The 27,487-nt window shown below is 35.3% G+C and overlaps 1 protein-coding gene across 3 annotated transcripts in view; it reads left to right on the top strand.

Annotated features, from left to right (window-relative positions):
* The window catches only part of ZNF385D (zinc finger protein 385D), a 416,850-nt gene that overhangs the window by 295,360 nt on the left and 94,003 nt on the right, over positions 1–27,487 (top strand). For all 3 annotated transcript variants that reach the window (XM_053953584.1, XM_053953593.1, XM_053953604.1), the window contains one exon: positions 27,212–27,322. In XM_053953584.1, the coding sequence (XP_053809559.1) occupies positions 27,212–27,322 (111 nt within the window). The remainder of the gene's footprint in view (positions 1–27,211; positions 27,323–27,487) is intronic.

The raw sequence follows: 27,487 nt of genomic DNA, 5'->3' as shown, positions 1-27,487 counted from the left end.
GTTGTTTTTCTTCTAAATTTGAACGAAAAGAGAGAAATCACCTTGGTACTTATTGAAAATATGTCTCAAACTGAACTATAAACAACCACATAATAAGAAAGAGTCTGTGTATATGAAATCAGAGAAAATCCTTGTTTAAGAACAAACCCTTAGATAATCTAAAATGTCAGAGCAGTACAGCTGTTCACTCTCTGTTCTGAAGTCCTACTGAAGTAAGGATTCCCCAATAAAGGGGGATTTTTCATAAATTTATGTGCACAGAGAGGCTAGCATATATTTGGGGTCTGAACTACCTTCATTTTCCATTAAACAAAATAATAAATGAAGGTAAATGCTACTTTCAGCAGGTACTGTGTGTTCAAGTTTCCTATTTAATGTCATAAAAACAATATCTCCAGTTCTCTTCAAACTGGCTGAGTTTCTAGAACCTGAAGAAATGTCTGTTTCAGATTACACTGAATTGCAGAAAAACTATGTTTCTGAAGATTAGTTTGTTTTTTTGTTGTTTTTTTTTTTTTTTTTTTTTCATTTGGTAGAGCTCAAACATTCCCCATTCAGTTGATTGGGAAGTTTTTATTTCATTTAGAATTATCTCCTTTAGCTGTTTCTTCAGAAACCACTGGAACATTTTAAAAAGAGCTTCCATTTTATTTTTTTTTAGAAGCTGCTGGCACATAAATTTATGTGAGGGTAAAGGGTTCTCTCTGTGAGATGCTACATTTAGTGTCCCTTGAACAGCTCAGGTGAAAATACAAAACCCAAAATTCTGTGGTTAATGGCATTAGTATTAATAGAAACAAATAATTTACTTTTAATATAAACAATCAAGGAATTGTGAATTTTGGTAAAATTAAAAGTTCATTGTCTTTTAGTTCAAGGAGGAAAAGGCAGAACATAACCAAGTCGGTACTCAAAAACACAGAACACGCAACGTGTAAAATGTGTTAGGATTCTCATCCTTACTTACTCATTTGGTGATTCAATTAATATCTCTCCTTAATACTAGTTTGACTCCCAATAAAGCATTCCCAATAAATATTTTATTTATGTTTCTTAAAATATCATTTCTGCAGACCAAATTACAGCAGGAGAAAGGTTGTGAAGACCAACTTTGACTTCAGTAGTTAAACATCTAAAACATTTGTTAAGTTCTTCAGTAAGACACAAGATTAATCAGCAGAGCAAAAAGCCACTTAATTCTGCAATAATGTATTATTTAGCCTATAGCTTCTTTTAAATAAGAGGAGGATTAACAAACATCTGCTTTGGACTTTAGCTGTCATTGACAACATTTAAGCCTTTAACCTACACAGGGTTTTAAGATGATTATATAATCAGCAGATTTTTTTTTTTTTTTTTTAAGGCGGCTATTGCTGGTGATAAATGTGGATTATATCAGGCTTCTGAGCTATGCTAAGGACTTGTTGTCTTGCTTGGCTTTTGTCATGTAATGGTATGAAAAACAACTCTGGTTTCCCTTAGTTGATCCTGATCATTCAAAGCATAGAATGAGAGAGAAACACCAAGTCTTAGACAAAGTTTTGTCGAAGAAGAACAATCTGGCTGATGGGGATGAATCTTAAAGGGATTGGCCATTTTATTGGATAAAAGTTGCCAATCTTACAGATAGCAGTAGTCAGGTGGTTTTAGAACTTGAAGAAATTCTCTGTGGTAACAGGAGCTTGTGGGGACTTATTGTGAGCTTGGGAATTAATTTGAATGTTGTTTGTAGCCAGCTTCAACTCTAGATGATAAAATAGCCATACATTGTTTTTCTTTCTTCTTCTCATGTTTTCTCAGCCTGAAGTAGCGTCTTTGATGTATTCCTTCCTCAAACCAGCAATACTGAAACATGTAGACCAAAAGAAAATCTGTTCGAGTTAGTCTAGTGAGTTTCAACCTAAAGGTTCGAGTTGACACTATAGTCTTTTAAAACACATCCTTAGGCTTTGTTTTATTTAATCTCATTTATCAGTCATTAATTTTGCACAAAAGGTGTCAGCCCTGAGTAACTTAATTTTGGCTTTTCCATACATCTTTTATCTTACAATGTAATTACTACCAGTCCCTGGTTTACAGATTACTGAGAAGGTCTGTGACTATTGGTCATTTGCTTAATTTTCAGTTGAGTCCCTCATTTGGAGCAAGTTTGGAAAATGTGTGCGCTCTTTGGTGTGAACAACCTAAGCAGGCTGGCAGAGATCAGTAACTTCAGCAAAATGTTTCTTGACTGGTTCTGCAGATTGTTCTTCCTCATTAATGAATGACAATTCCTAGGGCCTGGTTAAGCTTTTTCTTACTTTAGGAAAGTGCTCTGATTTACTTTCCATTTCTCTAACAGGGAGTGATAGGGCATTCATGCCCTTAAGGCTCTGTTTTCATGCTCTGGTTGTGTTTTGAAAACAAGGCAAATATTCACAGAAGGCTTGGAAAACAAAGCGTGCCTGAAGAGTCTGAAAAGTGGAAAAGGTTTACAGATATGTACCATATAAAAGTTTATAGGCTTCTATCCTATGTGGATATGAGTTATTACTCCCTTACATTTTCCCCCTAAATGCTACAAAATGTTTATCGGTATTGGGTAGTCAGGGTTTGACAGTGATGACTACTTGATACCATCGCTAATTTTTGTTTTCATGTGAACATCTATCACAGCTATGTTTAAGCCTAAAAGCATTTTTTTCCTTGCTCTATCCAGATTAAAGAAAAAATAAAATTAGACTTAAGTCCTGTTTTTGTTGTTTAATATGCTACACAGCCTCACAGATATATCTCTGGGTAAACACATAAAATAATTCATTAAAGTAAACATTTTTAGGTTTTTAAGAAGTTTGTGTGGAATTGATTTACTAAAGAATTCTACTGGTCTTTCTAGTGATATTGGATAGTTCTCCTTCCCTACAGTTTTGCCTCTATTACAATGTTTTCCCTGGAAGTATATGGCTCTAACTACTGAGATTTTCTTGACTTGGTTTTCATATCTCACTTCTATTGCAATCACTGCCTGCTGGCTCCTCCTTAGACAAACAGTTAAATGAATTATTTTGAATATATTTAGATTTGGCCTTCTAATCAATATTAAGGAACTGAATTAAACAAAGAAGCAAATTAGTATATTTGATCTGTGAAGATGAATGTCTCAATCAAATTATGTATTAGATGTCAAATGCATATTCACGTAATGATTTGAAAAAGAAGGTGGTAGAGGTCAATAAACTTAATGGTAGAAAGAACAAGCAGTTAGATTGCCATGGGCTTGTCTGGCATTTACTTGGAAAAAAAAAATAGAGATCTCATTTTGGTTCAGAGTGAAAAAATAATGTTGAAATAAATTACCAATATTTTCTTTACTTTCAGCTAGAAATTTACTGTTATTAAATAATTTTTTTACCCAAAATGATAATGCCACTTAAAAGATCAGTGCTGCAAATTAGTATATTTAACTATTTTAGTAAGGTTTGAGATATTTAACTTGAGACCATTCTGATATAAAGACAAAAAAAAATATCTGGTTTTGGTCTTTCTTCTCTACATACTTGGCAGTTGAAGCATATGTCAAAGTATGCTTCTAAACCCCTAGCATAGGAGGATATAAACAAATCATTCTGTGACCTTTAAGAAATTTAAGTTAGAGTGAATGAGGTGTATCTGACTGAAATTGATGTCTTAAAGAAAAGTGTCTAATCTGAATCAACCATTCAGCTCTTTCCAGAGTAATGCAGAATGATGGGTAGCCACAGAAACCAAGTTATCCCATCTGAAATGCTTACCAGAGGTGGTATTAATCATCTGCAGGAGACACTTACCTTCAATAAATTCTATACCAACTGTGCTGTCTTAAAATGCTAAACTCGAAGTAGCCAGTTGACATGAGAAATTCTGGTTATAACTTAGGCAAATTTTTTTCACAGTAAGTGCGGTCAAGCACCATACTGGTTTTCCTCTGTTGACTCTCCATCCCAGAAGACACTCAAAACTTCACTGGCCAAAAACCTGTGAGAGGGCCTGGACAATGCTGCTGGTTAGCACTGCTTAGAGAACAAAGGAGGTGGAACAGATGACATCCAGAAATGTTTTCTTAAACTAAACCCTCTTGTGAATTCTAAAGGCCTTACAGCAAAGCAGAGCCTAAGACTATTGTGTTTAGAGGAGATAAGGAATGATGAAAGGGAGGTGATGAAGAAACAAAGCCTGAAGTGTTTTGTCCAGCCTGAAATGCTGCTGAAAACTGTGGCTCAGGCAATCCAAGGTTGATAGGGAAAAGTAATATTTTATGTTAGAACAACAAGCTTCAAGTGCCACTCTCTCCTTTTCCCCTCCTTCACCTTCTCATTCCCTGCCCCCCAACCCCTGCCACCTTCAACATTCAGCTCTGGCTGGAACATAAGGACCAAACAAAAACAGTAAAGGATGAGATTAGAATTAAGGAAGGTTTGTGAAAAATATGTTGCAATGTTCTAAGCTGGATCTTTGTTTAAGACATGCTTTTCCTAATTTTGTAATTATTACATTTTTTTCTATTTTACTTCAGAGAGCTAAAATCTGATTTCCAGTGCTCATAGTCTTGGTTAATCTCTGGCTAAAATTTTATAAACAAATGTAGGAGGATGGAGGGTAGGAGTAAAAAAAGATATCAGACATACGGGTTGAACTGCCTCTTGTCCGAAGGATGACTCTCAATTAAAGTTATGAGCCTTAGGACTAAGATCTAGGAACACTGACTAGATTCTGTCCAAACTTGGATGTATGAGTGACTTAATTTAAAACCTGTTGGTGTCTCTGTATGGTGATAGAAAAGGAGAAGCAATAAAGTAGGGATGAAAATTTGTGGTTTGTATTAAGCTGTGATGTCATTCCCTGCTGGATATTTACAAATTGTTTTTCATCAGGAAAAGACTGCTTCTTAGTAATTGAAGTTACATTTCAGCATTAAATTAAGGAATAGTTATTTCCAAGGGTTTGGTGCCTTGAAAGCAAAAGAAATTAATGCTGCCTATATACAGTATTTCAAAATTCACATAGTTGCTTGAGCAGGGTATATGCTTCAATTAGACAGTGAGATGTTCAGTTTGGAAAATTCACACAGTGAGGGAGAAGCTCACAATTAGAGTCTAGAGTTTAGTCTGCATTCTGCTTACCAAAACATCTGACACAAAATGATGTCTTCTTTTGACATTGTGTGAAATTTAATTCCTTTGATTAACCTATTTTCCTTCAGTTTAATAACATTACTATTAAAATTCTGGAGGTTTGTCTTTTATGCATTGGTATGGGTGTACATTCCTGTTATTTACCTCAATAAAAAACACAACTGAGTTGTGTTGTCCTAACCACTGATAGAATATTCCTTTCTGACCCTGTTACTATTCATTGAAAAAGGGCTGCTGTGTCTGTAATGTGTCAACCCTATCAGTCCTCTTAGCACTCAGCAATGGGTGGTTTAAAGGCTAATGCACAGGGGTAAGACATAGAGCCCACTGCAGTGGGTGATGCAAATACCCTCCTCTTTTAGATATCCATCTACATAGAAAATTTAAATTTATCACAGTATGAGTTTGGCATGCCCTTATAAATACAAACAATGAATTGTGTTCTCTCTTTCTGTAGACTTGTAGTCAAGAAATTTACTTGTCTTTTTATTCCTAAATACAATGGCAGAAATAGCTAAGGACTCCAGGACAATCCATTCTTGTAGTATATTTTTCTGCAAAGAGATGGGGATAAACCTCCATGCTGGTTTGCAAAACTTGTTGCTAGTTCTTCTAGTTTCTGAACATCTCAGTCTTCAATGATTGTATACTTCAGCACCCTGTGTACCTCATTTTCTCTTTGATGGCTTAATTGAGGTGAAAAGACATTGGCATTTACTTCATGTCCTACAGGAGATAAGTGTTTGGGCAGGAGATTGACCTGAATTCCTCTAGAGTGTGTAGTATCTGCTTACTGCAGGCACTTTTCTGCAGTGGGATGAGGTAGCTGCCATTTTCTTTCAAACACAAGTCTATAATATGAAGTAGACATCCCAAAATGGGTCATTGTCAGTTCCTCAAATATAGCACCCATTATTTTAATGTGATTGAAATCAATTGTCTCTACTGCTCAGAGATACCAAATATTCTTACATACTCTGGAAATTACCTAAAGGTTTCGATACATCAGCTATGTCTTTCCTAGTAATTTTTAAGTAGTAATGTTGGCTTTAACTAATTATGTTCTGTTTCATGTATTTTTAGATTTAAAAGGTTAGCAGAGTCTGTTAACAAATAGTGTATTTTTGAGTACCTATGGGCAGAGGACAAATGAGGGTATGGTATTATATTTAACTGTACATATTTTTACCATGTAGTGGTTAAAATATTACAGGTTTTTATCTTTGTCCATTATAACTTCCTAGTACTGCTGCAGCCTCAAGTAGAAGTCATACATCTTTTCTAGAACAAGGATTTATTAAATGCTGTTAATGGCTGTGCCAAGTAAAGACAAATAATGAAATAGCTAATCAAACAATATTTTGCTGAATAAATAGTGAATTGACAGCAAATAAATTCTGTAGGAACTAGTTCACACTTCCCAGTCCAGAATATTACTGGAGTTTAAGTTAGGATGTCATAAGTTAGCCACGTTCTAGCGGGGTCCCAAATTAAACTATTATGATTCTATATGTTCTATTATGATAGAACACATTACAAGAAAATTCTTTCAGTGAGAAAGAATTAGTGTAGAAATCATGATATAGGCATTTTAAGTGTATCATTCCAAAGTGAGACTTTCAGCAAACTGTATTTTGCTTTTGAGTTACCATTATGCATTTGATTTAGCATGCTAGTCCTTGAAGCAAATATCATATCATCTCCTTTTTTACCTGAAATGACTAAATACACCTACTGTTCTTACAGAACATGAGTTGGGACTTAAAGCTATCAGACCAAAAAAATTTTGATGGCATCTTCTTCTTAATGTATTGTCCAGAAGCTCATATGGAATGAATTTTGATCTAATATTAGTGTAGCTTGATTTATTTTATATCCGCTTTGCTTTTCTATTAAAAAAGAGTCCCTTCGTCTGTATTGAAACAAAAGCCAGCATTGCTGGATGACAGAACAGCATGGGAATTATGTAATCACTGAGTTTCCCCCCTCTAATCAGGTCACCTAAGTAAGAAAGGATGGAGGAATGCGTATCTATTAAATTTTTCATTAGGAGTAAACTAGACAAGGTGATTGTGATAAAAGCCTTTTTGGAAAAGGAGTGCATTGCAAGAAACTGTATAGAGAACAGTAGACAGAAGAATGAAAGAAGAGGCAGTTCTGACCCAAAGGCAATTTTTCCTCTTCCTCCAAGAACATTAAAATAAAATCTTGAGAGTTTTCTGTCAATCTGCGTATTTGTTATATTTGTGCATATGAAGTACTGTATCTTTGAGCTTCTAGTTTCCTATGTTTTTGTGTAGTAGTTAAGAAGCTCTAGTACTATGCCTTTCTCCTTCTGAATCTCAGAGCAGAATGCCCATTTTCCTTCTTACTAACTGCATAAATATGTTGTCATGTGAGACTCTTCAGTTCATCATCTTCAAAATGGGCTCCTTGTCTACAAGGTCTTCTTCCAGACTCCACTTCATCAGTAGCAATGATGTGACAGTGCCACTGTCCTACCCTCTATGTAATCAAAACTCCATTCCTAGTAGGAACAAGCTCAGAATATGCAAAGCCCCCTGAATTCTGGCTGATTTTGGTATCATAGCTGACAAACAGGAGGAAGAGAGATATACTAGATATTCCAATTATCATCAGTGGTGAGTCAGAAGGGATAGGGAGAATTCCACACTCTCAAATTGGAATTTTGTGTTTGTACTCACACACCCTGGGATCTCTTCAGTCATATTTTTCCTGTAAATCTATGAGCTAAAGTGCTACCTGCTGCTGAAGAATAGAAATATCACTTCAATGTTTATAGGAACGTTTGTGTCCCACAGTAGCAAAAGTGGACTTCTGTCATTCAATGGTGTAAACACTGGATGGCAAAAAAGAGCAACTGTCAGCAGAAAATGAGACTAAAACAGATTTAAACATAGGATACAGTATGTTGGTGCCACTTCTGTCCAAGTAACCCTTCAGTGATATTGTAGCACTGGAAAATTTTTTGATCTGTTGTCACTTAAACATGGTTATAAACTCTTCCTAGTTTATGAAAAATGCTTAAGGAGGAAAAAAACAAAAAGAGTAGGAAGACAAAAAGGTGCAACCAGAAATCAATCACTGATGCTTTGGAACAGAAAATTTTATATAAGGCTGTGGAGAAGCAATGTTATTTTGTATGAATATTATATTTAAGATTACCTGCTTGGTATTATTCTGGCTGCTCAATAATGAAATCAAATGAGGCTTCAAGGGAGGAATAGGTATTGAAGAAAACAATGAAGGATATACACTTTATCTCTAAAAAGTATATTGAGGACCCTGGCAGAAAAAATGATGAGTTTGTCACCAGGAAATATTGATGTTCCTGTTGCCATCTCAGTTAACAAGCTTGTCTTGTTACAGACCAGCATCTAAGAGCAAAAAAATATTTAAGACATTAAAACATTGTGCTTAGAGAGAAAAGGTAATGGGACAGAGAACAAATACTTTGACACATTGTTGGGGAAAGTTTAGGAGAAAAAGTATAGGAGGAAAACTTTTCTCTCCTGGTTCAGTGACCTGGTTTCAGCTGTGATAGAGCTAATTTTCTTCCTCATAGTACAGTGCTGTATTTTGCATTTAGAATGAGAAAAATTTTGATGACATACGGATGTTTTGGTTGTTGCAGAGCAGTGTTGACACTAAGAGATTTTTCAATTCTCATGTCATGTTTCAACAAGGAGGCTGGGGATACATGAGAAGTTAGGAAGGGGACACAGCTGGGACAGCTGACCCAAGCTGGCCAACCATACCATATGGCATCATGCTGAACAAGAAAAGTGGGAGGAGTTGTCTGGGGCATGGCAGCTTGCTTCTTGGGGGCAGGCTGGGCATTCATTGGTCAGCTGATGGTGAGCGGATGACTTGTACATCGTGAATTTTGTGTATTTTTTGCCTTTATTTGCATTCCTTTTCTGTCCTGTTAAACTGTACTTATCTCTGCCCCTCTGTTTTATCTTTTTCTTGATTCTTTCCCCCATCTCACTGGGGGAAAGTGAGCAAACAGCTGTGTGGTGTTTAGCTGCCTGCCAGGTTATACCTGAGGTTAGATGTTGCTTCCAAACAGGTAACTGAATTCTCTAAGAAGCACCAAGGTAAACCTAAAAGTCAAATCTGCAGAATTTGGGTAGGCTGAGTAATTCTCTTTACTTGTGTGAACCTTTTGGCAAAGGACATCCCTTTGCTGTTGAGGAACTGTTTGAGGCCTCTTACCAGCTTCTGTCGTGGGCACCTGCCAATTTGACCAGCTGGTCAGCACCCGTAGATGTCGTGCAACAGCAATGGCAGCAGTGAGATTCAGCTTGTTTATTTGAGTCACTGGCATCCACCCAGAGGAAAGTGAAAATCAAGGTGCTTGTCACCTCAGAGGTGCATTTGTGAGTAACTGTAACTGTCCCCAAGGAACATATATTGTGGAAATAACTTTTTTAGGCTGCTTTTCAAAGAGGCAAACTTAGATGAGAAGATGCATATATTCCCTGGTTTGTTAATGACTAAGTCAGAGCTCACTATAAGAAAAACTAGTAGATGCATAAGCAGTAGGTCTGAAATGAAACTTCTTTTATATCCTGAGGAATTTTGTCCTTTACAGGACTTTTTTTGGGGCTTCTTGACCATAAGGAGTTCCCATCCATTACAGTGCTTAGCTTTCAGTACCCTGACCTACCATCCTAACATAATAAAATTGCTTAATTTAGCAGATTCCTTACTGAATTATGAAATCAGAATTTTTTCACTCCTGCAATTACATCTATGTTTTTGTACCATAAGGCAATCAACTTTTTTCATTTATTTTGACAAATGCAGATTAGCTGTGAAACATCAGTCTACCACCATATGAAATGCAAGTTCATAATGCCTTACTTAATTACGTTAGATTATTAAGTTTAAAAATTAGATGTTCATAACAATATTTGTAGGACTGTGAAACCTTTGGAAGTGCAATACTCTGATTGTTTCACATTGGTTGAAACAGTGTGGTAATAATCTGGCAACAAGCACATAATGTATGTAAGAATCTTTCTAGCTTACCCACTAGCTAAAAACTTGGTTTTCACACTGAATGTATTGCAGAATGAGCCCCACTTTGTCCAGCTCTTGGTAGAGTTGTCTCAAAGACCAAATTCAGATAAAGCAGGAAAGGATAGGATGTTAAATTGCTGAGGATCCAGTATGGACTTTAGGCCTTAAGTCTTCAAAGTATTTAAGCATGAATTTGCACATCAAAGGTATGCACAATGACCTGCTACCCAGCAGCTTCTGGTGAATTAGCACATTTCATTATAGATGACTAAAAGAGTGAACTCCACTGTCAGAATAGTCAGTCCAGCTCTATTGCTAACATAATATTCACTATTAAAAGCAAATAACTAAAGAGATTGAACCATATTATCATGTAATTGTCTTACTTATCTTCCTTTTGTATTACAAAAATATTTGTCTTTGGCATGGTGTTTGAAGATACTTTTACATGATGTTTCCATTCCCTTTGATTTTAGGTCAATAAATACTCCCCTAGAAAAGAGCTTCATTTCCTTTCTGTAAAGTTCAGAGCAAAAGCATATCATTCAGTAGGTTAATAAATTCCTAAACAAAGAGGTTACAGTGGGGAAGCCTGCCAAAACCATTCAGTATAGAAGCACCACTAGCCCCTGAAATAACATGCCTAATGCACTAGCATAGAGAGCACCAGAGAAAAGCTTTAAAGTGTGTGGTCGTGAGCTTGTTTTGTGGTTTTGGTTTTTCTTAATCTGAATATGCTTTGAAATCAAAAGCATTAAAATATTTTTTCTAAAAGCATTGATTTGAATAGACATTATATGTTGCTTTTATAGTTATATTGCAAATGTGCCAGCCTGTGTAATGAAAATATTGGACACCTACTTTATCATTTACTGCAATGCAGTCAGATCCATCCTGATGGGATTTATCTATTATCTCGTTCAATTCCCTCAGAAAAAAATGAAATTATGTATTTTGCTTTGTGCTCTTAAAGCAGCAAATTCACTAGGTCTGTTGTATTTTTTGATACTGGGTTTATAGACTTTTCCTTCTTTTCTCTGCAAGTTTATCAACTTTTGTGAATCAGTATTTTATTCTAGCAAACTTCTCTTGCCCTTCTACCTTAAATTCTGCAGTCCAGACAGGTAATTCTGTATTTTGTGGGGGTTGTAGTGGAGTGACGAAGGGAGGAGAGGATATACACAAGAGAGAGCATGCTAGAATGCTTAGCACTTACTTCTATAGCAGTAGAATGGAATTCTTACCAGTGTACAACACATTTTTGATAGCAATGTAATTATTGTTCTCAAGAATTCAGGGGTTTTTTTTCCCCTATGTGATAAATTGCACTAAGTATTTCTGAATTAATTAAATTCTTATCTGATAATTATCTACAGTATGTTCAAAGTAGTTGTTCATGTAAGTTCTGAAGTTAGGATGTTTTTTATCGCTGGCATCTTCCTAAGTTATAATAAAATGCAGATATCCTACGTGTTGCTTTACAACTTCAGGTTGAAGGCAGTAAATTATGGTTAGTGTGAATTGGCATGTTGGTATTATAAACTGAAGATTCATCACAATTGACATAGAAAATAAGTATGAAACTGAAGGAATGCCATTATTACATAATGAATCTCACTTATATAAATACCAGTAACATTATTTTTGCCATTTTTGGTTGTAATATAGCTTGTCGTAGTTATATACCATTTTTGAACGGAGTCTGGGAAGATTAAAATCAGCCTAATTCGATGATGTTTACTTGGAATAATACTGTTACCAGGGATTTGAAGGATTAATGCTAAGCTGGATTTTTGTAAGTATAAATTCAGAATGATTAACATGTTTGTTTTTGTCCTGTAAGTAAACCTAAATATCGTTATATTCCTTTAAAACCACTAACTGCTATTACCTTTAGTGTGGGGAATACTTTTCAGATGCAACAGTCACCATTAGATTTTGAATTTGATTCTACCACCCACTTCTGTGTATTCCTGTTCCTAGGGGCATTTTTGCCAGTGGGCGGATGAGCGTTTCAAGGGGTTTGGATGTTTTTCTGTTGGTATGTTCTGGGGGTTTTTAAAAATAATTTTGTTTTAAAAATAGAGGAGGCATATGATAACCTCTGAAGCCTTTGGTGTTCACTGTAAGATTTATTCTCTACTATTAGTTCCTGGTAGGTGAAATGATGGTGCATAGGTTCATAGGCAGAAGATAAAGAGGATTTCAAAAGGGACCCTAAAGAGTTATGCAGTGCTTTTTGTGTCATAAAGTGAGGAAACAAAGGAGCTACAATAAGATTGCAGTAAAGGTTTTACAGTAACACTTTTAAAACTTATGCAAGTACTATATGAATAAAATCAGTAATCAAGCTGGGAGCAGCAAATGTGCTATGTTATCTACAAAGATAACACACAGTGCTCATTTTTCTGACTAGCTAATTTAACTACCAGGCTTTTATTGCTGCTTCTGCTCAGTCCTTCCATTATTAGCTGAAGTTGAGATTTCTCACAAAAGTTCATCCTTGGCCGTAATAATTTGCTGTAATATAAAATAAATTACTTAACATAAAAGATTTTACTGATTGCAGTGCCAGTTGGCACTGTCTTGTTCTCTGTTGAAATGAGCACAACACATTGTCTATTACAGCTGCACGGTTACGCTGTGATCACTCTGTGTTGCAAGTTTTAACATTACTGCTTCTGTATGTATTTTTCCTCCATAAATTATTCTTTGCAGAAGAATGTTAATTAGTAACTGATAGATATAAAAATTGCTAGGGACAGCCCATTAATTCCATTTACCTTAATGGCACTTAGATCATAGCTTGCAGTACAGCTGTATTCAGACTGGATTATAAATGTAATTTTTTGCATCATTAACTACCCTGATTAATCTTAGACAGCAAAAGCATAATTATAGAAACACAGGACTTACAATGTGCCAGTTTAAAGTTATAGCTTTGTTCTTTTATATTTACATCAGTATAAACAACATAAGTTTTGAAAATTTAGACTGAAACAGTTTTTCTCCATTTCTTAATAATTAACTTGTGCCTTGTACTAGTCATTTCTCATTTCTGGCTTTACTTGGGGATTCTTAGGTTTTATTTTGTTTGTGGTTTGTTGAGGATTTTTTAAAGTGCCTTTTGTAACATGTTTTGCTTTTGACTGGTGCAATTACTGGATATTTGCATAGTAATTGACCACCATTAGCAAGGTGTTCATTCTGATCAAAGCATATTAAGGAAAGCACATGTATTTTCTGTCTGGTTTCTGTGGGGGCCAGAAGATGTCATTCAGATTTTCGCATTAAAGTCATCGGGCCAAACAAAAACACAAATTCAAATACAAATCTCAGGCAGAAGCAGATTTAATGAGTTGCTGATGGTGCATATAGCAGCCAGCAAATAGCACATTCTACATGAGTCCAGGTCTAATGTTAACGGTTGGGAAACCTGACTAGCCTGGTATCATAAAAGTTTTTGCCATATGGGGGTTTTCGACTTGTTTATCTTTGGATTTGATCAGAGAAAGGCAAGAACTTTCTCTCAAGACAGACAGAAAATTTGCACTGGTCAATTTTGTACTTTGCCATTTCAATAATCATAAATCTGAAAGGAAAACTAAAAGCAGTTCCTTGAATGATGATGGTTCAGAAATATTGTTTGTAAACATGATGATTCTCAAGAACATACTGGATTTTTCAGGATCAGATGACACTGCTGCATGCTGCAAATGTGCTGTGTGTCTCCTCATGTGGAGTGTGAACTGACGATTTTGTAAAAGGGGAAAGAAGAAAAAAACTTTCCAATCATTAATTCACATGTGTGATTGCATTTATGCCTTTTATAATAGCATGTATTTCATGTGTGTGGAAGGAAAAACAGACACAAGTCCATTTCAATATAACAACCAAAATTTGGTTTTAATTCTGTGTTTGAGTTTCCTGCTTTCTGTTTCTTTCAAGCTGTAGGCACAGCCACTGCAGAGCCAATCTGCTATGCAAATTACAAGGAGATAACAAAAAGTAGAATTTTCTCAATAGTGCCCAAAAAGACAGCAGCACTTTTTAAGAAGACACAGGAAAAGAAGGGTTAGAGCACTGTAGTTTGCAGCTGTTTTGGAAGTACTTTTTTAGTTATCCTATCCCATAGCAGAACTGTTTGTGCATACAGCTGTTCCTGGGAGATGCTGGGGTAAAAGTCAGTCTGATTTTTGAAACAAGAACCAAGAGACAGAAGGTGTGGTGAGGGTTGATCAAGCATGCTGCTCTGAGCTAGCAAGAAGGAGTTGGTGGAAGAGGTGATGGCTTCAACCCTGCATTCAGGAACAGACCTTCACAGTGACCTTGAACCATTACTTATTCTCCATTCCTATGTGTAAGATGAGGATAATATTTCCTGGCCTCTTAAGTGTGTCACAAAAATCCTGATCATTAATGATTAATCCTGGTCCAGGAATGTGTGCAGTGTGTATTAAGATCTAATCATAATTGTCAAAGCTGAGATCCAAGGTCAAGCCTTGGTTTGCACTTGTTCATCACAGTGTCAAGATAAGTAGGAATAAGTCATAAGTTCATCTCTAATATTACATCAGTATAAAAACTTTACAGCAGCAGGAGGAATGATGTTTTCATTGGTGATATATAATCACAGATAATTAACTGAGTAGAAAACAGGACCAGGCTGAGAGAAAACAGGGCTGAGAGCCCTGAAGACATCTAAGACAACAGGAGCAAACCTTATGGGGATTTGCACTGCACTTTTTATGTCTTACTCATTTTTTCAGAGTTCTTTCATTAGTTACTGCTATCTTATCAGGTCCCTCATACCTATTCTGTGGTTTAGATATCTCCAGGACAGAACTTTTACTATAAAAGTGGAGACAATGCACTTATGCCATCCATATACCTTAAACAGTGCAAAAAAAGCGAAACCTTCAAAATAATCAAAGCTGGGCTGCTTGTGCATTATGGAGTTTCTTTTCTGAAAGGATATGCTAGCATCGCAGATGTCTTTAAGTATTTGACTTGCAGACAACAACTGCACAGTTCACAGGCAATAAAATTGCCTGTCTTCACATCCACGGGTACTTTTGTGAAGTACTTCAGACGTGGATGATCTTGAATCAATTATACCTGTGCTGTCTCCTGCAAAGTCATAAGGCTGGGCATAAGAGCAAGGGCATTTGCCAAAGGTTCTAGAACAGCTCAGTTTTCATGTTAATTACCTGTCTGTAAATGGTCTTTGTAAAGGGAAATACTCAGATGAGACTTCCTATTGTATTTAAGTTCATAATACACACCAAATTCTTTTCAGCCTCCCAAGTTCTGAAGACTTCACTTAATGTGAAGTGATGCTGTTCTGCTGGCAGGGGTCAGCTGAGGAGATGGAAGAACTATTCAGGGCTGCTTGCCTGCAGCAGCTCACTGTGTAGCTGTTTCATCCATTCATGTTTGCCTAAATTCTGGTTCCCATCTGCATGTGTTAGTTCATCTAGGATTACAGCCTGGAGGGACACAGAACATCCCTTCTTACTCACTGGACTACAGCCCACAGCCCTCACCTGGTCAATGAACCTCTGACCACCTTCTGTGTGTCAGGATCTGTATGCCACCAGTGTAGACGAAGATGATTCGGCCATCCAGTTGGAGTTTGCTTGACTTAAAATCACATAAAAATCAAAATCAACATGAAGCAACTTTAAACAATCAGAGAATTCAAGAAAATGCATGAACTAGTCCAAAGCAATGCACTGTGCCATGACAGTAAAGTGAATGTGTTCCACCTTGTGATAGCATATTTTCACAAAATCAAAAGTTATCAAAGTTGTGCCAGAAACCAAAGGATCTTATTAACTTGACATTTTGGTCTTTGTAGTTATAGTAATAGTTATTTGATGGTAGTAGACTCTTGGAAGGAGGGGAGATTGCCACTTTAATCCTGTTTTGAGGTATCTTGAACTCGTAGACAGGTATTTCTATATGGACACATGTAAAAACATGTTTCTTTCCTTCCTTGGTTTAATTTAGTTCTGTTTTGATGTACAAAAATCTCAGAACTTAGGGTCAGACTGGTACTTCCCTGGCAATACCTTTTTCTAAATTTTAATTTTGATATATCACTCAGATAAAACTTCAAATATGAAATTGCATGGAAAAGTACACTGTTAACGTTTCATCTTTTTCCAAATTATATAAAAATGTTCTGAGAATTATTTAATGCATCACATTTCAGAGATGGGTAGGAAGGGATTAAAGCACTTCAAGTAGTGAATGAGCCATAACTATTTTCTCCACAGCTGTTCAGTGCACTCAGGATTGCACTAATGACTTAGTCACTAAGACTGACAGGGGAGTTGGAATGAATCTCAGTGGTAATCTGTAGAGAATTACTGGAAAAGTAGAGTCACAATGTGTGTACCCAGTGATGGTATAAGTGTGTTATTTTCATCCAAATGGAAGGTAGTCCTGGTTTTTTACCATGAAGAAAATGAGACATTTCAGCTGGTAGGGAGTTGAGTTATAATCTCTACTTCTTGGAGTTGGAAATAATCTTCATTTATTTCTAAGTTATTTCTTTTCTATCTTGTACTGCTTTCTGCTTTCTAGAGAGCCTGAAGAAGAAAATCAGGCAGATGTTAATTTTTCAGTTAGAAGTACTTTATTAAAATGGAAATCACCTTTGACCACCTATTTCCCTCACCTTGGGATCTTTCTCAGCTTAGTACCAAATCCTAATGTTGTTTATGCATACATAGTTACTAAGAAGAACAAGGTTTGTTTACATTTTTATGTAAGCTCTTAAACTATATCAAGAAATTGCAACTTTTTTTTTTCTATTTTCCAATTTAATATTCCTCTCTCTCTTAGTGGAAGTGAACATCCTGAACACTCAGTCTTATCCTGGTTAAAAAATCAGGGAGGTTTTAGAGCTAATCATGTTATGGAGAGAGTAAGCAGGTTAATGACTTCTCCTGTGGTCCATAATCCATGATCTGAGCAAAGTTGAAGTATTATTTGCATGCAAGGAGATATAATGCTCTTAAGTGATCTCAATGAGGGTTATGAATATAGCCATGCACATAATTTATCCTCAAACTTAACCATTACCTATTATAAGGGTGTATTCAGCTGCATGTGCAAACTATAGCCCTTGAGTTTCCATACATGAAGAGTGGTGAGGAGCATTATTCTTCTGTACTGAGTGCTGGTGGTGCAATTAATTTAAATAAAATTGTCTTGAATCTCTAAATGTGAGGCACAATGATGACAGTTGGTCACATAGTTTTATATCCTGGAATTATCATAAAATGGAGAGTAGAACTTCCTTTCGAGAGAAGGGAGTGGGGAAAAAAAAGAAAAAAAGCCAGAGGAACACCTGTAGTCAAATAATTATATTAGCAAATATGTCTGCTTCCACCTGAAGTACTTGTACCAGGTTCTGAAGAAAGTCAGACATCTATTAAAAGCCAAGAGAAAAATGCAGTAATTTTCTAATTACTCCATTGTAAGGGGTTGTCAGAATTATAGTGGCTAAACAAGCAGAGCAGCTTTATAAAATGTTTCAACTGAAATGTTGAAGTGTTTTACATTGAAACAATCATAAAATGAGAATCTGGAAAATGTCTTTCTCTCCAACATTCAACTGCTATATTTTAGGCTTTGCTTCCTGAAAGAAGTACTATCCACCAGAACCTGGTATAACATTATTCAGTCCCCTTAACATTTTTTTCTTTTTATTATGGGATATATGGATTAAATGATGTGTTGGGGTTCCTTTTAGTTTTTTATTTTCTGATTCTGCAAATATGGCTTAAGAATTGTAACTTCTCCTTGTGTTAAATCTTAAAAAAGTAAGATTTTGAAATGTGTTGAAGCGTTATAAAATTATAGATTTGATAGAGTATTTTAATAATGTCTAAAGCATATAATGATTTTTTTTTAAATTAAGACTATATCTCTTTAAACAGTCCAGTTATAGAACAGAATAAAAATGGTGAATAAGAAGAATTGTTTAAATAATCTGAAAAAGTGTAGCAGCATGAACAGGAACTTTGCACTGCAGGACTATTTTGTCAGTCCTTAAATACATACATATGCAGTCACTTTTCTGAAAAAACATGTAGCAGTTTTCAAAGACCACTTTGCACCCTGATACTTATAAGCAATTCACTTGTAAGAGTGAATCAAGTGCCTCTCTGCCAGTTCTCTGGCAGCAGACATCCTGCTTTTATTGTTGTTGTAATTAGAAAGACTCACTATTATTAAATGCCAGTTGTAACACTTGGTACAGTTTTCTGAGATACATTCACATATGAATGATGCTATTGGGAATTTGTTGTGCAACCCTCATTAGGCCTGCCAACCTTTTGTTCCAAACTCTTGAGCACAAGCATGAAAATGCCCTTAACTTTTTCAAATGGATTCTTTTTCTCATGGACTCATTTTTCCTTTGTTCTTGGTGAGTCTCAGAAAATAAATGGTGTTTGTGAACCTTAGGTTTTTATCATTATTGGTATCTTTAGAGCTATCTTTAGGGAGAGTATAACATTTATGTCTCTTTGTTTTAAGCAATTGGTTTTGGTTTAATCATATTTTTACCATCTGCCACTACTCACTTAAGTGAGCAGATAAAAGAAGCAATCCACCCTTTCTTTGCACACCACTTCGTTAATGCGTACTAGAAATGGAATGAGTAATTCTCTCAAGGTGATCTGTTTCATGTCGGTCTGTTCTTATGCTGCAATTGTTGTATTGAGTGTTGTTCACTAGATAACTGAGCAGTATGATAAACATGCCACATTTGGCTGCCTTTCATCTTCCCTTTTTTAGGAGAATCTTATGGGTCTGATAGAATTTTCCTTTGGATAAGCACTGAGAATCAATCTTGGTTTCAAAATTGAGATTATTATCCATAGTATTTTTTGCTCTGTTTGTTTCATAAGCCAGAAAGCATATTTTGAATGAGATCGGACTAAAATAAGGGCTATCCCATTTTAGAAAATCAGTTGAATACCACTCCAGAGAGTTGTGGGTTGTTCCCCGAGATGTTAGGCAAGTCGCTTAACACAAACATTTCCCAGACAACTTTATGGATTGTAAGTCCAACTTGCAGTTGTAAAGCTGGCTTTAGTCTGCCTCTTCACCCTCACAGATCAATCCGGAATCAGGAACTGTGTGGGGAACATAGGAAAGACAATGTAATAGAAAGTACTGTCAGGTACGTTAAGTTGAGTAACTGGAACTGGTGTACAATTTTTGTTCTTTATTTCTGAGAAAATACCATCTCATATCTAAAAAAGAGGTTTTCAAAGTAAGTTAATTATACTTGTGAACTACTCACATCCTGGGCCAGTGAAGACTGAAGGAGAGGCAATGAATAGGCTGATAATTCCCATTGGGAATGAGGTTTCAGCTTTATATAGTCAATGAGGTTTAGGGTTATTCATTGAGCCTCTTGGACAAAGCCCAACATTAGACAGTTGTTCATTAGGTGAACATTGTCCGTCTTCTAAGCAGAACAAAGCCAAAGCCTCTGGGGGAAAAGATGTGAACATATTTTAAAAACATTAATTCATAAATGTGTCAAATTAAGGCTTATAGGCATTTCATGTTTTTAAGGGCTTGATCTGCAACCTTAATGTTCTCTTAGTACTGTGTGTTTCTGTATTTAGCATACATACACAGATTTGTTCCAGTTTGACAATCCTTCACATGTTGTTTAGTGTGTTTGATTAGCATAATCACTGTGTGATTATTTCTCACTAGCTTTAGCATATGCAAATTCTTGTCTTTTGACTGACAACCATTATTAGACAATCAGAGTGTAAGGATTTGCATAATCTCTCTGTGGTTACAGTATTTGTGTGCAATACCACTGTGAATGCAAATCCTTTTGCTCTGACAGGTTTCCCTATAGTCAAGCAGCTTGCCAGGGATACTGCTGCTGCTTCAGCATCTCATTTGCAAGTGGAAAAATGTACAAGAAAAAAAAATAACAAAAAGAAGGGAAGAAATGCTAGAGTCACATCAGAAAAGTGACTAGACAACTGCTGCAATTAAATTGCTCTGTTAGGAAAAAAGAAAAAAAAAAGAATCATTCTTACAGGATTTCAACAAAAGAATAAAAGGTTTACTTTGGGAATTCATTCTGAAGTACTATTTGAGTGACCTGTTGCATTTTTTGGGAACGACAGCAATTTTCTTTGTAATAGATGCCACTTTTCAAATGAAAAGTAATTATTCTGTAAATATTGTACATCATTGTAGTTGGTGCAGATATTTTACATGAATTATGTTATATTTAACAAGGATGAGCAATATTTCTGTTTATGTACATGGAAAGCATCAGGTTCATTCTACCCTCTTTCATTGATAAGAACAGAAATGGTAGAGACTAAGAAAAGATGGGTAGTGCTGAATTCAACTCTGCATAATTATTCACCATAATTACTAGGGCAATATTGAATAAATTAGCTATAAAAGGCTAAGACATGCATGGTAGCACTTCTAGAATGTGTATTCTAACTGTTTGATATTGTTTTATTAGTACGTGAAACCAAAATATTGTTGAACATCAATTTTTTGTGTGTGCTCAATTATGCTTACTAAGCTTTTACCATCATTCCTTTTGAATTGTGTTCTTTAGTTAGTTTATAAGTTTCTTAGTCGCAGATTAATGTGGTTTTGGAAAAAAAAAGCCCTGGAATGCCAACCTTAACAATGGAACTTATTTCTTATGGAAATGTAGAATGCCAGATACATTTAGGATCAAACTGCTGAGCTGTTGCTGAGCTGTTCTGTTTCTGACATGGTCACCAGGATATTAAGAAGGTGTCAAGTAGGTTGTAAGTTATAGGTCTGACACTTCTGGAAAGCATCATGTTCTGCACAGAGTTTTTTTTATGTGCATGGCTAATAAATACTTTTATGAGTGTTGGGATTGCTGTGCAAACACAGAAATGAACAGCAATGTGTGACACACAGTATTTCATATTTTTCCAGGAAGTTTTAGACCTGCTGCACATGCTTTGTGCTGCTTGAAAATGCAAATGCAATAGATGCCGAGTATCTCTTGGAGAAGGAGTAGCTCCCACTCAGCTGCACAGTGCCCATGATGCAGGCAGTCTATACAAACAATATAAGTCTGAAAGTACAGGAGTTCTCCAAAATATCTAACTTTCTGCATAAGTAATAATATTACAATGTAGTGTATCTAGTATAATATTGCTGCATCTCTACTGACCAGCATGATTGCAGAGGAAATGTCTGTGAATTCTTTATGCCACTGAGATCACAGAGGAACTGCTCAGTTTTCAATTTGAAATAGTCACATTATGCTGTGAGAAAATTACTGGCTCTAAGAGTCCTGAGCTATAAATGACAATGACTTTGCACCATTGAGGAACATTCTTATAGTTTAAACTTTCTATGTTTCTATAAATATGGCACAACAATAATCAAGTAGGTAGTTTTATGTTTGAACCGGTTGGTGTCAAAACTGCACCTATCATGCAGTTCTAAAAATGGGTCAGGTTCAGCAATGAGTATGACATGGAGGATGTGATATTTTGGGATTTTTGCTTGGTAATGGCAAAGATGGATACAGGATTTAAATTGTTTCTAACGCTCTTATTAGTTTCACTGTTGGAACATAAGAGAATGAATGAAAGGAGCCTGCACAGAATTGTCTTTATTCCTTATGAATGTTACAACCCGAACACTAACACAATGTTACAAGCAAAATAACATTAAAGGAATTATATTATGAGTAATTGTACATAATTATTACAATTATATGTATATAATTATATATTTATGACTATGGTTTCATGCCATTGGTTTGGATTTCTACAAACATATGTATGTAAGTACAAAATGAGGCCAAATAAGCACAATATTAATTGTAGTATTATTACCAAATATGTTAGGATCTGGATTTTGAGAGATTCTGGGAGGTGGTGGTGCCTATGTCAGTAAATTCAGTTAGCTGTTCAAGTAATGGAAATCAGTCTTTTGGTGGGTAATTTTTTTTTTTTTAATTACTTCTAAAATGGTCTACAGCAATTTTTTCCTGAGAGTTTCAATGACCTGACATGTTTTTGCTCAGTTAATGTAAGACCATAGTGATCTGAGTCAATCTTTTCCAGCTAATTTCTTTGGTTGTGAAGTAAAAATACTTTGTTATTTATTTGATTGCTTTAGGCCTAACATATGATCTGAACAGGCTCTAGGCATCCATATCATCTTATCTTTTGACCTGGATGCTTTTATTTACAGATATTAGTGAATTTCAATTAATTTACTGCAAACCTTAAGCATCTGAAATGCTCATATCATGGTTTTTGGTTTTAATAAAAAATTTTAAAATAAGTCCCTTTGGTTTATATCCCTTTTTTTATTTTGAGCCTTTGTGGATCAAACTTGCATGCTTTCCTTTGTTCTTGATTTTTTTTGTTGTTTTTAACTTAGGCAAATTCTTATGCCTCTGGGATAAGAAGTCACAGAAAAGAAACTAATAATATATATATATATTAAAAATTTCTTGAAATTCAGAAAAACACTGAAATTTTTTGAAATTTGGTGTTTGAATTTCAGCTCAAGTATAAAACAATTCTTCACACACACACACAAACAAGTTCATGCACAAATGTAAAAACACTTAGAAATTATTTGTGGAAAATATGTAAGATTTACTTCCCAAAGGATTAGATTTCTCTGCATGTAAAATATACCATCCCAGGTTCTACATTACACAGATATTTACTGAAAATTTAATGAGATTAAGACTTTGCTACAGAAAGCCTTCAAGGATAGCAGCTATTGTGATTCTGGAAAAGTGTCCGAGGCAGGTAGGATAACAAGGGATCTCCTGGGTCAACTTCTTGGGGATTTTGTGGTCGGTGTTTCCTCCAGAAAAGTTCATGCAACAGTCACTCCTTTCATCTTCAGTCCACAAAATAAGCAGTATTTTCATGCTCTATAGTAAGCACAAGAACAAGGAATACAGATAATATCATAGGTCTGGCAAGACTGAATTTAAAACAAGCAAAACCAAATTACAGTGATAGGGTCAAAGCTAAGAATATGCAGTAAGGGGCCAAGTTCTATTATGCCCTTGGTTTAAGCCTGGACTTTCCTAAAGTATGGTAAGTTCCTGAAGGTTTTGGGAAGGGAGTACAGTATTTGATCAAAGAACGTGAATCATATCATCTTGCCACAAATTTCAGTTTGAATAATTAAAACATAGACGATGTTATTGGTGTGCATGTATTGAAAACAAAAATAAATCAAATTAACTTATATTTATTTTCATTGCTCAGTCTAATAGTCATACTGTGGTTTGCAGTAAACCTTGAGCACTGTGCTATCCCTAGACTGACTACATGGAAAGGTGTGACATATAGAAAATGCCTGGTGCTGGAGAGTAGAAAGCCAAAAGGTGATGGACAAGTCAAGCACAGTGCACGTCTCAGAGCAAACTCTCTTTGTGTTGTAACTTACAGCACAAATATATTGTCAAGAGGAAGTAAAGGGACATCTTGCCAGCCTTGGTCTTCTGCACAGCTTCGACATCTGAATGATAATCTTTCATATGAATTGCAAACTTCTCTGTCCTTCACTTTAAATGAGAATAAAATAAATTAGCTTCATCTAAGAAATCAAATCCAGAATTGTAAAATAGCACTAGTAATGAGTAAAAAACAGATTTTATCAAAGTTTATCATGATAACCTTTATTTTGAAAGTGCATACCACTTACGTAAGTTGAAATGAAATTTATATGTGTAATTAGTAATGTTTAGTAAGTCTCAAAGTGCTGGAGATGCTTTAAAGTATCTCACCACTTGCTGATTATCTTGACTATATGATATTATTACCCTCTCTTTATTTCCCTGCAATTCTTGCTCTCTATTTTCTGCAATCAGCTAGCTCTATTCCTCTGACTCTCAGAAGGTCTCCTCTCTGTCTTCCAGTATCTGTGAGATGAGTCCTTATCATGCTGCACTTAAGTATCCTGCTGCCTCTCACATTTCCTACATAAAACTTGTGGAGGCTTATCTGATGCTTTTGGATGCTTATTTGGAATTTATGAGTTACTGGTGTTTCCCAAATGAAATCTCCAGGGAAAACGAATAATGTTAAATATCCTTCAAGCATTCTGTCCCAACGTTTTTAGAACCTGGTGCTAAGTTTTTAAGTCTAACTGTGCTTTGCAGTATCAAAGAACAATTCTCCCATCCTTGCAAGTGTTCAAGGCCAGGCTGGATGGGGCTTTGAGCAATCTGGTCTAGTGGAATGTGTCCCTGCCCATGGCAGTGTTTGAAAATAGATGACCTATGATGTGCTTTCCAACCCAAACAATTCTTTGAATCTATGAACTGGCAGAGAAGAGATTATTATTTTGAAGCAGTTTCTCTTAATTAATTTGCAAAGTGTTCTATCTAGAGCACTACTTCATTTAGAGCTACAAATACAAAGCATCCTATTCCCAGTAATGCCATGTAGTTGTATACCTAGAAGTCTACATCTTTAAAAACTCAAGGGGAAGGTTACTGATGGGTTTCTGTATCAGCAGATAAACAAAAGAAAATCTATTTATTAGGAAATAAACCACACTTTTTTTTTTCCATTAGACCAAATTAAAATTAAATATAACATGGAGCAACTATTCTACACATTTGTGATCTTTTTAATTCTAAAAAATATTTTGTCTCATTCTCAATATGAAAACATCATTTGAAACCCAACCTCATTTGGAGCTGGAATACTTACTCTGAAGATGGGTAAGTCCAGTTTAAAAAAAAATTATTATTTCCATCTTGTGAACCATGGTAGTACCTTTTATTTAACCCATAGAGCACTTCTTTTTTGACTTTCTCAAGTCATTGTGAGTTAATGGGCACTTGTACAATAGTGGGAAAGATTAACATGGTAACACTGAAGGCCATTATCTCACATTTTCTCAAAAGTGACATAACTTGAGGAAGTGAATAAAGAAGCTCTCTAAAGAATCTCACAGCTATGGTTAATGTGAAGCCAAACAGTTACACTGGATCAAAGAATGCACAATTTCTTGTTACCCTGTGCTTACTTATCCATATATATCTGAACTTCAGGTTTCCCTAATTGCTTTAGACCTGCAGTGGCAAGAGGACAGAATTTCTCCAAGCTTGAACGGCACGGAATTAGCAACAGTTAATACCATGTCATGCTTTAGAGTTAAAAATAGCAAGATACAGGTCTATTGATTCTGCTGGTATAAGAATTCACCTCTCAGTGGAGCAGTCAAAAGAAGAAGAGCTGTTAGAATTTATTTATTTTCCTATGTAGTGGTGTCCTTTTTGGTCTATACAATAGTATTTTTGTATTGTGGGCTTTTTCAAGATCATGTTACTCAATAAAAGGAGTGCTCCTAGAGCATGGTTTGATCACCGCAGAAAATCTTACGCAACTTGCTGTCGTCTTTCAGAGCTTGATATACTCTGCCCTTCATCATCAGTATTATTTTGGGGTTATGTTACAGTGGCATCCCTCGTTTCTAGATGGGATTGGTGTTCTTTTATGCTGGTCAGTACAAAATTATATGAAGTATTTCACATCAAATTGAAGAAGATGCTCAAACTGAGAATTTTTTTCAGACCATTCTGCTGTTCTATAAAGCTCTGCTGTCTTCCTTGGTTTTTTGGGGGGGGCTTGTGTGTGTCTGTGTGTTTAATTTTTTTTTTTTTTTAACCAATCTTATTTTCTTTTCAACAGGAATTAATTTAAAGACCTATTTCATATCTGACACTGAACAGCTGTCAGGTGATGAAAAAATTCTGTAGTGATCTGTTCTGGATTCACTGCAATAGAGGCTATGACTGTCTACCATTACAGTTTTCATGAATAATTGATTACTCTAAGGACAAACTCTGATTCTTTATTTATCAAATAACCCTTTGCCAACAGACTAGAAAACAGTGAATCATGGAGACATGAGCATGGAAAAAGATGGAATCTTTTTCATGACATACACAGATTATACTCTGTGAATACTGGTTATCAGAATTAGTCAAAATATGTGATTTTTTTAACAATTTAAAGATAAAAAATATCAGGGGCTGTATCTGTCAAATGTTTTTTGTGAAAAAGAAATAAGAAGCATTTTGTTCAATGAATTTGGGGAAGGTGATTTCAATCCTCCAAGTAAAAAAGTCCCTCAAGTAGTTTTTGTGAAGTTCTCTGCCAAAATGGCATACAATTTTTTTTATACAGACCCTGACTTGCAGACAGTATCAGATCAGTGTTCTGGTAGAAGTTAACTAAGAATAATCCTTTTCATAAGAGTCCAAATTCATCCTTAAAGCAGAGTTTATTCAAAACACTTTCCTCCAAATGACTGTGAAAATAGTCTTTGGAGGATTTGTATATTTTGTAAGTTGTGTAGATGTTGTTTCAAGAGATTAATTTATTGCTTCATGGGATATTATTATTATTTGATAATACTGAGGTATTGTGTGCTATTCTGAAATTATATATATATAATTATATTACATATAATTATATATATATCATTATTTATATTTATTATTATTATATTATTATAATTTCATATATTATATGAAACTATATGTACATAATATTATTTCACATTTTCATTGATTCTTTTCTTAGTATTTTTATTTTAAATGTTCTTGTTTTAGTTATTGAACTAGTTTTCTCTAGAAAAAATCACAAATTGGTGTTTGGATAGGAAAACCTGTTCAGCATTTACAGCTTATACCCTTCTTCAGTAAAGGGAGATTAGTGCATATAAAATTGAACTAAAGAGATGCTTTTCAAGAAAGTTAATGACATTTTTTCTTGTTTCTTTCTGCATAATCTATCTGTATAACTACATGAAGAAGAAATACTCATTTTCAAAGAAAAATACTAGTTTTCTGTTAGGTCATAGTACGGCATGATGCAGAATCTGTTTTGAGATTTTAGATAACACAGCACACAGTGGAACAGCAAAAGCTTTTTATTTTTCTTCTTCTCTCTTCACAGATGGACCCAATTCAAAAAGCTGTAATAAATCATACATTTGGAGTTCCTCTTCCTCATCGAAGAAAGCAAATCATATCATGCAACATTTGCCAGCTGAGATTCAATTCTGATGTAAGTCAATAATTTTGTATCAGATTAGAAATATCTACTTATCTTCTAGGATGTGCCATAATTTTCAGAAATTGAGCCTAAATGAAACGTTGTGATTTCAGTTTGTTGCTCAGCAGATGAAAAGGCTGTAAGCTATTTCAAATAAACACAATGGCTTGGTAGTGT

Source organism: Vidua chalybeata, chromosome 1 (genome assembly GCF_026979565.1).
Source record: "Vidua chalybeata isolate OUT-0048 chromosome 1, bVidCha1 merged haplotype, whole genome shotgun sequence".
NCBI lineage: Eukaryota > Metazoa > Chordata > Aves > Passeriformes > Viduidae > Vidua > Vidua chalybeata.
Note: the sequence above shows the minus strand (reverse complement) of the source record. Positions and strands in the feature narration are given on the sequence as shown.